General features: G+C 34.4%; 1 protein-coding gene across 2 annotated transcripts in view; it reads right to left on the bottom strand.

Moving 5' to 3' along the window:
• The window catches only part of KYNU (kynureninase), a 103,377-nt gene that overhangs the window by 11,128 nt on the left and 80,038 nt on the right, over nucleotides 1–12,211 (bottom strand). For both annotated transcript variants that reach the window (XM_084891911.1, XM_084891910.1), the window contains exon 11: nucleotides 277–329. In XM_084891911.1, coding sequence (XP_084748037.1) covers nucleotides 277–329 — 53 coding nt within the window. The remainder of the gene's footprint in view (nucleotides 1–276; nucleotides 330–12,211) is intronic.

Genomic DNA, 12,211 nt, shown 5'->3' with positions numbered 1-12,211 from the left:
GTGTCGGGCACTCCATGTTGATGAGATCGGATCCTTTATGCTAGATTTCACCTCCTCTTATCTCCCTACAAAGGGATAGACTCGACATCGTGCTGAAATCTATAAACACTTAGTCTTACACTCTGGAAATGTCACTTCTTATTTTAAAAATTCTCAGTGGCATTTTCAAAGTGCACTCTCCAGGAGGCATGTATAATACATGTCATACAAAGACTGATGAAAATTAAAATAAAGTTAAAATAAAATGACTTATAAAATAAAATGGAGTACACTTACTGTTATCCATTTTAAATCTGGTGCTGAGTTCATGACCAAACCATCCCACTAACCTAAAATATAAATAACAACATCAGATACTTTGGTCTACAAAAATAACCACAATTAATATAGAAATCTAGGGCCTGCATATTGAAACAATTTATGATACAAGTTATCAAATACTGGAATAGGTAAATTCCACATGACATCTTAAAGCCATTCATATTTATAACCATATCAAGATTAAGAATTAAATTAACTTTTCATATCACCAGTTATATTGTTTTTGTAAAGAGCTATATTTAATTACCTACTTCATATTTAAAATAAAATTAAATGAACAAAAATGTTTAGCTTCTAAAAATTTAAAATAAAGATAAAAGTTCAAAAAAAGAAAAGCATTATGACAATATATTTTACAATAAAACTCCTAAATAGAAATGGTATAAAAAAGTATATAATAGTTGAAAATTTATGAATAATTTTCTAAAGAAATTGGTTACTTTCATATTTTAATTAAAATGCTAATTTTTGTTACATGAAATATATAGGAAAAATTATATGAATGTGTAATAGATGGAAAAATACAAAATGCCGTATTTTTCGGACCATAAGACGCACCAGTTTTTAGAGAAGGGAAATGAAGAAAAAAAGATTCTGAAACAAATAGTGTCCTAAAATATTTTATGTGCATTAAAACCCAACATCACAGTCATAAACACATGTAATCAACCCTGTAAAGTAAACAGCAGCATTTAGAACCATTTAGAACCATTATTAACAAATACAGTCAGCAAAAGACAAAATGTACAGGCGATGATTACGGTTTGGATTACGCAGTTACCGTACACCGCACCTGGGCTGACATGGAGATATGGCTGCAGCGAGGGCATGGAGGCTGACTACCAAACATGGGAACTCCTCTACCACTCGGAGTTTACAGAGCGGGGCAGACACTCTGGGCACGGAGGAAAGGACAGTGGCTGCAGCAAGCACACAGAGCCAGGCAAGCACACAGAGACCACACAGAGCCGGGCAAGTAAAAAAACTTTTTTTTTAAAGTATATGTGTAGGCTATATTTGGACCATAAGACGCAGGGACTTTTTCCCCCCACTTCTGGGGGGGAAAAAAGTGTGTCTTATGGTCTGAAAAAATACGGTACAAATATTAGGTTTGGATAAGGCAAACTGTATAAAGGTATTGGTGTTGATCAAACAAGAGTTCAGCTAATTTTTCCCCCCATAAACTGTTATTGAAAATCTGCCTAAGAGTGAACTTAAGTCAGCCGAGATGACTAGGGAAATTATGACAAAAAGATGTTTGATGACTATTGAATGTATTTAATTATAAAACTAAGAATAAACAAATGTAGAGATAGCACATAAATAAAATGTTACATGATAATGCAAAAATAACTAACAAAGTAGGGGGAAGTAATTTCCCTGCATAGTCATCTATAATTTAAACTTAATAAATCAAGTAATAGAAGTACAGTCAGATCTAAAAATACAAAGTAAACACCAAGAAAGTAAACATTGACTAAATCGTGGGGTAATGAGAGAATAGGCAGAGGAAGAGAAAACCTGCTAACTCTGTTGTTGCTCATGAAAGGGAACTAATAGAAAAAGGTAAAATTTTACATTAAAATCTTGAATATCAGAAAAACGAATTAAAACTAATAAATAAGCCTTGACCGAAACCGGTTTGGCTCAGTGGTAGAGCATCGGTCTGTGGACTGAAAGGTCAAGGGTTCGATTCTGGTCAAGGGCATGTACATTGGTTGTGGGCACATCCCCGGTGTGGGGTGTGCAAGAGGTAGCTGGTCGATGGTTCTCTCTCATAGATGTTTCTAGCTCTCTATCTCTCTCCCTTCCTCTCTGTAAAAAGTCAATAAAATATATTAAATAAATAAATAAATGAGCCTTGGCCAGTGTTCTCAGTGGTTAGAGCATAGGCCTGAGCATGGAAGGGTTGCAGGTTTCATTCCCAGTCAGGTGCGTACCTGGGTTTCAGGCTCAATCCCTGGCCTTGGATTGGTAGCATGCGGGAGGCAACCATCTCTTTCTCTCTCTCCCTCTTCCTCTCTCTCTTTATCCTCCTTCCCTTTCTTTCCTCTCTCTCACATTTCCACTCTCTCTCAAAATCAATGGGAAATATATTCTTGGGTGAAGATCAATAACAAAAAATAATGAATAAAAATAGCAAAACAAACCTCATATTGAAAAACATTAAAAAGTTCTAGAAGCATAAAGTATATCATTAAATTAAGACCAGACAGCTGTCACTGCAAATGACAATGAGTTTAATGAATGTATTAAAAAACAAAGCTATCATATTGCACCAGAAATCAGAGACTGTTAAAATAAGTGATTCAGAAAGAAAAATGATAAAAGTGGGTTGGGGTAGGGGGTGGAGGGTGGATGTGGAAGAGGGCATAGAGTGAATAAATGATGATGGAAAATATCAAATGAAAAAGAAATATAAAACAAAACAAAAGGCTGAGCAAAAGTATAAATGGAAAATGCAAAAGCAAATCAAATGTGGATGTAATATTTATATCACACAAGAAGGAATTCAGACCCCCCAAATAATGAAATTATTTAAATAAGGACATTTTGTAATGCTAATTAAACAAATTCAAAATAAAGATAAAACAGTTATGAATTTCTAGACATTACATAACAGAGAAGCAACATTCATAAATTAGACATTACAAAAGCTACAAGAGTGATAGAAATATTCTGTTTTGAAGCACTTTATTAACCTGAGTTTATGAAAGATCAAGTTGACAACAATATCAATTAAGAAGGTAAATCAAATTGACAAATGTTTAATGCTTTGCTCTGAAATAAAGGTAGTTTTTTTTTAGAAGTGCTCATAAAATATTAATTAAAACTAAATACAAAAAACTTAACATTTCCAAAGCGGAGAAATTGTTAAATATATATTTATTATTATACAATGCAATAAAACTAGTAATTGATAACAAATTCAGAAAACAAAAAGACTCAATCACCATTAAAATAAAATTTGTCCCAAGGTACTTTTAGAATCAACCAAATTAGTAAAAATTTTTAAAAGATAATACTGTAGAAAAATATACACTACAATAGGGCATAGAGAATAGGTAATAACTTCAGATTTAAGATTTAAAAAATTTAGCTAAACTAATCAATAATAAGACTAAAGAAGTTATAAAGAACATGAAAATAAATTGAAACAAAACAGTAGTGTAAAATTAATTAAGGTAAGAGCTAAAATTAATTATCAGAAAACAAAATAATAGTCACATCAATGCATAATTAAAAATGTTTGTGATGGGAAGGGATACTAATTAATTGAGAAAATACTAGACAATATATCTATAAAAATGAAATATTATGGGGAAAGATAATCACAATAAAGGGAAAAGTAAGAACATTATGAAGGCTAGATTGCTGCAATCAACTATGAAACCTAGATAAAATGGATGATATTCTAAGAGGATATTTATCCAAATTAATTCCAAAAGATAAAGAAATTCCAACCAAGAGACTTTAATAGAAGAAATGAAGAAACATCTGAAACACCTAAAATTTATGAAAAAATATGAACTGATAGGGAAAGTCTATCAACTCTTTTCAGAGTAGATAATTCCAATGCTATGTAAACTTTTCCAAAGCATAAAAACAAACAAACAAGTAGAGGGGACATAGGAGGGAGATGTTTCCATTATTTTCAAAACCAATATATTAGTGTCATACTAGGTTGGAATTACACAGATAAACAACAAGCCAATATGACTTAAAAATATTAATAAAAAAGCATAAAAAGAGATTCTAACAGTATATTAAACTACTAATGAGTTAAGAAGAGAATATTTCATTTACCGAATACAAAAACGGCTCTATATTAGCAAATTTATAAATATACTATTAATTATAGTAATAAAGCTAAAAAAAAATCATAGAATTATCTCTCTAGGATTACCTGCAAAGACATTTTAACAGTCTGCAAGTATTCTGAATTAAAAGAAAATCTTAACAAAATAATTATAGGCAAACACTTACTGAAATGAAATATTTATGTCCTAAAAATCAAACTTGGATTTAATAGAGATACACCAAAGGTGGTTTCAATAATATTGGATTTTGCAGTTATAAAAATTGAAAAAGAGTAGTAAATCACCGCTACTTTCACATTATATAATTTAATATCTGATATAAGCAAAAGATTAATTAGTAGCCTGGTAGAAAATATTAGAAATAAACTTCTGAAATTTAAAACTGCTCCAAATATGTTACCAAGAAATGTTCCAGATCTACATGAAAAACATTTTAAACACTCCTGAATCTGAATAACAAAAATACTTGAATGACATTCAAAATCAAGAAAAATGCTAATTCCCCTCAAATTGATGTATAAATTTAATGATTCCCAACAAAAAAAGTACATTTTTTAAAATTTGGTGCTAGACCAGCTGATTCTAACATCATATGGAAATATATATCATACTAAGATCCCTAAAAAATAAGAACAATGAAACTGAACATTTCTGTAAAAATTACAATATCAAATTTTCAGAATTAAAACATTGTGGCCTGTGTTAACAAATCAATTAATATGTAATTGATTGAATTAACAAAGCTAAAAAGAAAGACATAGGATCACCTCAATAATCTAATGAATCATGAGAAAAATTTTACTAAGCAAAAATCCACTTTAAAAAAATTATTTTCAACTTATTTCACAAGAGGTTAATATCTAAAGTTAATTTCTCAGAATGAAAATATCTAAAGATCAATAATACTACTATTTGTAATACGTTAAGCAATAAAAAACAAGAAACAAAATTAATCAATTAAAATAATAATACCCAATAAAATGACCAAAAGATGTGACTAGATCATAAAGAAAAGAAAAATTACTTTTAAAAGTTAAAAAGTAATGTGAGAAAAATACAAATTAAAACTAGACAGATACCCCAGTTCACCTCTTAGATTGGCAAAAACTGAAAAGTTTGATTATGAACTCTCTTGGTATTAATGGGGATAAAGAGTAACTCACATATTACAGTGTGAGTATTATTCAGTGCACATATCTGGAGAACAAGTGAAAAATAGTTACAAATGCACATATATTTTGACCTAGCATACTCACTTCCTGAAATTTACTCACCAGAATTTGTAAAATCATGATGTGAATGGTGTATCACTATGGTCATTATATCCCTGTTGTTGTTGTTTTTTAAATTTTTTTATACTAGAAATCACTTTCTATTTTACATAATTGTATTTTTTAAATTACAATTTATATTCAATATTACTTTGTATTAGTGTCAGGTGTGCATTGCTTTTAGTAAGAACCTAAGAATAAAAAGAACCTAAAATTCCTTCAATAGGAGGCTGATTTTATAAATTATAATAAATTATTTAAAATCTACATAATAAAATACCATTTGGTTGTTGAATTAAAAGTGAATGAGGAAAGTTCTATGTTCTGAACAGAAATGATTACAAGAAACATGAAAACAAAAATAAATAAATGTGTAGGATAAAATATATAATATCTATTATGCATATAAAGTAATCACCTGCTTATTTTCTTTTCTTCCTCAACTAGAATGTAAGCTCCTGAGGTCAGAGACTTGTCTCTGAGTGTTTGGGGAAGAGTGTTTGTAATGTGGGTGATGTGATGTGTGATAACCAAATCAGGGAAGAATTGGTTAGAGCAACTGAACCAGGCAGGCTCTTTGGTGCGGGGTGGGGTGGGGGGGAACACCAGAAGGATGAGCACATTTTAGCAAACAAGAAAGGAAAGGGTGTTCTAGGTAGTCAAAGCAGCACATACCAAGGCCCAAAGCTAAGGAAGGCAAGGCTCTTTGGGAGCTAATGCCTTTCCCAAGGTGGACTACTCCATGTTGTACAATATAATGGATAATTACGTCAACCATTTTAGATGAAGACAATATGTATTGAAGAGGTATTACCTGAAATTTATTTAGCATTTTAAAACTTGTTTTGTTTTTTTAAAACATATATTTTATTGATTTTTTACAGAGAAGAAGGGAGAGGAATATAGATTTAGAAACATTGATGAGAGAGAAATATTGATAAGTTGCCTCCTGCACACCCCCTACTGGGGATGTGCCCACAACAACCAAGGTACATGCCCTTGAACAGAATCGAACCTGGGACCCTTCAGTCTGCAGGCTGATACTCTATCCACTGAGCCAAACCAGTGAGAGCAAAATTTGTTTTTCTTTTTAAAATACCTCATCAAAACAAAATAAATTGCAAAAGCATAATTATCAAAGACATAATTTTTTTTAAATCCTCACCCAAGAATAAATTTTCCATTGATATTTTTTAGAAAGAATGGAGGTGAGGGAGGAGAAGAAAAGAGAGAGAGAGAGAGAGAACTCTCACAAACCTAATGTGAATTCATATAATATTTTTATCTTTGTGAATAAGGTAAACTGAAAGAAAAAAGTTATGACAAAAAGTTTGTATGAGATGCTGAAGTTTATCATAATGATATCTACTTTAAAAAAACATTAAGAATTAGTTCAAAACAGTTATAACAAAATACCTAAAACTTTTCTGGTAGTGATTTATAAAAGCCATGTACAATAAAAAAAATTTGAACTTATTATATTGTGTAGAAGAAAGAAAGAACTTACTTATTCTATTAGAAACTAGAGGCCTGGTGCATGAAATTTTGTGCAGGGGTAGAGTCCCTAGACCTGGCCAGTGATCAGGGCCAGCTGAGGCCTTCTGGCTGCCAGCCAAGGGCCTTCCTTCATTCTGTGCTACCCCCTGGTGGTCAGTGCATGTCATAGTGAGCAATTGAACTCCTGGTCTCCTGGTCGAACTCCCGTGGGAACAATTTGCATATTAGTCTTTTATATATAGATAATCAGAACTTTTCTAAATTACATATTTATATATTGAAATATGTATTCATTAAAAAAAATTGAATTATGGGTGCATACATTCCAACTGAAATAATCATTAGCTTCATGAAGTTTTACATAATTACACTAGAGGCCCAGTGCACAAAAATTCATGCATTCTGGAGAGTCCCTCAGCCCAGCCTGCCTCCTCTCACAGTTTGGGACCCCTCGAGGATGTCTGACTATGGCTTAGGCCATTCCCTGCAGGGAGCGGGCCTAAGCCACAGTCAAACATTCTTAGTGCTGCCCAGGGGCGGGAGAGGCTCCCACCACTGCTGCTGCACTCACAGCCATCAGCCCAATTTGAGGCTGAATGGAGCTCACCCTATGGGAGTGCACTGACCACCAGGGGGCAACTCCTGCATTGAGTGTCTGCCCCCTGGTGATCAGTGTGCGTCATAGCGACTGGTCGTTCCTTGGTCATTCCACCATTAAGGTCAATGTGCAAATTACCCTTTTATTATGTAAGAGGATAATACTTTATCTCCATAGAAGTCCACTTTCACTTTAAAAAGACTCAGGGTAAGCTTTATTTTAAAAGTTAACTTGTCAAATATTTCAACAGAGTTAACTTTGAGGGCAAAGTATTTTTAGAATTGTTTGATGTTTAGATTGATAGCTATATGTTGACTTTTTAATAGACTGTAGGAAAAAAGCATAGGAAATAGGATATATCTCAAAGTGGAGAAAATACAAAAGGCAATTCCTCAGTTCCAGCAAAAACATTTATTTGGCATTACTCTAAATTCCACTCAGGCCCCTGAGTTTATTTCAAAGAGCCCATCCGTGATTTTCACATTGTTTGAAGTTGACATTTTATCTAAACCATACTATTTACTCCTAGTAAATTGTAAATTTTCAATTCTATCAATATATGACTTAGTCCTGTCCATTCCAAAAATCTTGCTTTGAGGGAAAATGTTTTAGGTGGTTTCATGTATATTCTCAAAAATTTCAGAGAGAAAAGGAGAGGGAAGGAGAGATAGAAACATCAATGATGAGAGAATTATTGGTCAGCTGCCTCCTGCACACACCACACTGGGGATGAAGCCTGTAACCCAGGCATGTTCCCTGACCAGGAATTGAACTGTGATCTCCTGGCTCATAGGTTATTCAACCACTGAGCAACACTGGCCAGGCAGCACTTAGGTATTTATTATTTCAGTTTGTGGTATTAAAAAATTCAAGAATATGAGTTATGGTGAATCCTGGGCATAAATGATAGAAACATCAAAGACCTAATGTGCAAATATGGTATCATAAGAGGAAGTGATAGCTTATAATTGAATGTACTGATGACATGTTCATAATGCAAATATGAAAGAAACAGTAACTTCATGAAGAAAAAAATGTGTTAATCAGAGAGGGGGGAAAAGAAAGCAACAAAAACTAGAAGCCAATTGTATAACAGAAGTAAAGGCATCTTTTCTTATGCTTTATCTACTGTATCTATAAAAGTTCAGATAATTTTATATCTGAAAAAGTACAAATATAATATGATGCTTGCTCTAAACTTGTCTACCTCATTAGTTGATGATGATATGCCTCCATTGCATTTATTCACTAAAAAAATTATATTTTGCTATCCAACAGCTTAGCACAAAGGACATTGGGAAACCAGCCCTTGGACTAGCCCCCTTGAAGATTCTAATTATCTACCATCCATCACCCTCCAGCATCACATCCATTTGACCTGGATGGAAATTACATAATCCCATAGAATATTTAAGAGTGGTCTGGGCTGAAACCGGTTTGGCTCAGTGGATAGAGCATCAGTAGTCTGCAGACTGGAGGGTCCCAGGTTCGATTCTGGTCAAGGGCATGTACATTGGTTGCGGGCACATCCCTGGTAGGGGGTGTGCAGGAGGCAGCTGGTCGATGTTCCTCTCTCATCAATGTTTCTAGCTCTCTATCCTTCTCTTTTCCTCTCTGTTAAAAAATCAATAAAATATATTTTTTAAAAAGAGTGGTCTGAATAATTAAATTTTTTATTCTCATGCCGACAGGGAATACAATTCAAAAGACATGGTGAGCTGAGCTTTTGCACAGTGAGCTGCTAAGACAAAAAGGATGGAAATGAAGATGTGTTTCCTGGGAAATACTAGGAAACACATGACAGGTTAGTTTCCTGTCATCTCACTTAATCTTTTCGACAACACTCTGAGGAAGGTATTATTTCCATCATTTTAGATTTGAGAAAAGTAAGGCTTATAGAAGTGGAGTTATTATCCAAAGAAGTGTAAGTAATTCAGCCCATATCCTGCTCAGTAAGTAAGCAGGAACACTGAGCCAAACAGGTAGCTATGTTTGAGATGGCATCACCACAAGGAAGCTGAAGGATGTGTTCAAAAAGTCTTTCTACAAGCCATAGTGAGGTAGGAAAACTGAGAGAAGAAAAATGAACTCAAACCTAGATGTTTGATATTAAGCAATAGCCAAGGAAGACAGAGTTGCTGATATATCCCATTAGGAGTGAGACATTGAATGGATTTAAACCCTGAAAGAAATGAACCCCGAGACTCGGAAAGCTGAGAAGTTTGCATTTCATCAACATGAATATTGAATTTATCCAAAGAAGGAAAGGAAAAGAAGAGAAACAGCTTTTTATAGTAGATACTATTTATACCATATTTCCCTTACAACTCATGTTACTCCAGAGCAGGACAATAACATATTTTCTATTTCATATGCCACTGAAGTCTAATATCTAGATGTGACAGTGATATCATTGAATTCAGTGATCAAAGCAATTACTTGAAGGAAGTATTCATAAAAAAAACTAAACAGATTATGAATACCACTTTCTTACAGTTTTCTGTCATGTCGTCATTTAAAAAGGGGGGAAAGATAGTCTGTGTCGTATGTGCTTCAAAGCCCTGGGGTCAGTGGTGGTTAATTGTTTCAGCCTTCCACTGATTTTTCACTTGGTGTTCTTCCTTTGCATCTGTATTCTAATATAAAGTGTGAATAATTACCATGTTCTTTTAATCACCAGTACTATCTGTCTTGGATCTAAATGAAATTCTAAATGTCATTTCTTCTGGAAATAATTGCAACTTTAAAAAAATTAATTGCTCGACACTTTGACTAGATAAAAAGAAATCGAATCATTTAATGAGGCATTATGACAAATGAATGACATTTTTATCTTATTAAAATTTATTTTTACCCATAACCCCCTGTGAAGTAAAAATGTCTTTAGATCTCTTCTTTAATATCTGACATTTTTAGGTTATTTCGATATTTTCATGAAAAACAACATCAACGATATATTTTAAACATAAGAGGCCATAGTAATATAACTTTTTCCATAACTAGATTAAAAATTTGAAAAACATTGTTAATTTAAATAAAATAAAAAAGAAAGGTATTTTATTTACTAAACTAATATGTTAGAAAGATAATGCCTTTCTCCCATATTATCTTCTAAATTAGGGGTGTCGAACTCAATCAGAGAAGGGGCCAAAATCTAAAATCCAGCCTAAATCGCAGGCCGAATGGTTTACTGAACAGTCATAAACTGACAATGTCATAAACTGACAGCGGAGTGCAGTGATGACAGCGCGGTGCGGGTCACATTGCAAGGCCTGGCGGGCTGGATTTGGCCCGCGGGCCTTGTGTTTGACACATGTGTTCTAAATGATAGAAAGTAAATGTGAGGCCAGATGATTTGACTTCTCAAACATTTAGCAAAGTCTTGTAACAAGTTTGACTTATGGAAATGCAGGTTTTTCCTGATTAGATTCTTATTTTTTAATAATGTTTGGAGCAACAAAACAAATGTTAATTAAGCTTTTATTATAATTCAGACACTTTTCTAAGCAATCACTTAATCTTCAAAATATTCCTATGAATAGATATTTTCATTACCCTCATTCCACAAATAGTTAAATTGTGGTTTGAAGACACTTTACAGGTAGCTTAAAATAGCTGATGAAGCCTAAATGTAGAATGACCAAGGATATTCAGAAACAAATGCAAAATCATCTAGGACAGATTAAAAAAAAAATGAATCAGAAATTCTATCACAGCAATATTTCCCCAAATACTTGAACACTGTACTTAGGCTTCTGAGCTGGCAGAATGCCAAGCAAGATGACAACCGTGTTCTTTATATATACAATGATTTTTTTTCTGTCTTTAACACAGTTATTTTGACTTTCTTTATTCTTTTTTATTATACAGGATATCTTAATGTCTTTACAAATGTATAGGAGGCTGTTTATAAATAAAGAAACTATCCCACCTAATAAAAGAGTAATATGCAAATTAACTATCACTTTGCTACAGCCACAAGACATGCCCACCAGCCACACCCACCATCCAATCAGAGTGAGTATGCAAATTAATCCCAACCAACATGGCTGCAGCCACAGAGAGTAGGAGAGAGGCTTGGGTTTCCCCGGCAATAGAGGAAGCCACGCTTCTGCAGCCCAGATCATCCTAAGCCTCCATTCCAGGCTACAAAGTTTCAGATACCAGGGCCTCTGCTTGGGTTGCTGGGGGGCGCCCAGGCTGCAGCACGCCCCAAGGGAACCTCCATCCTGATCCGGGACACCCTTCAGGGCAAACCAGCTGGCCCCCACCCATGCACCAGGCCTCTATCCTATCTAATAAAAGAGTAATATGCAGATTGACCATCACTCCAACACACAAGATGGCTTCCCCCATGTGGATGCAAGAGGGCCACCACAAGATGGCCAGCAGGGGAGGGCAGTTGGGAGGGACCAGGCCTGCAAGAGAAGGCAATTGGAGGCGATCAACCCTGCATGGGAGGGCAGTTAGGGGTGACCAGGCCAACAGAGGAGGGAAGTTGGGGGCAAAGAGGCTGGTAGGAGAGAAGTTAGACATCAATCAGGTTGACATGAGAGTGGTTAGGGGGTGATCAGGCTGGCAGGCAGAAGCGGTTAGGGACAATCAGGAAGGCAGGCAGGCGAGCAGTTTGGAGCCAGCAGTCCTGGATTATGAGAGAAATGTCCGACTTTCCAGTGGGATTGGGTCTAAACAGGCAGTCGAAC

This window comes from Pipistrellus hanaki, assembly GCF_964339955.1.
Source record: "Pipistrellus hanaki genome assembly, chromosome: 8".
Taxonomy (NCBI): Eukaryota; Metazoa; Chordata; class Mammalia; order Chiroptera; family Vespertilionidae; genus Pipistrellus; species Pipistrellus hanaki.
This window is presented reverse-complemented; position numbering and strand designations above follow the sequence as displayed.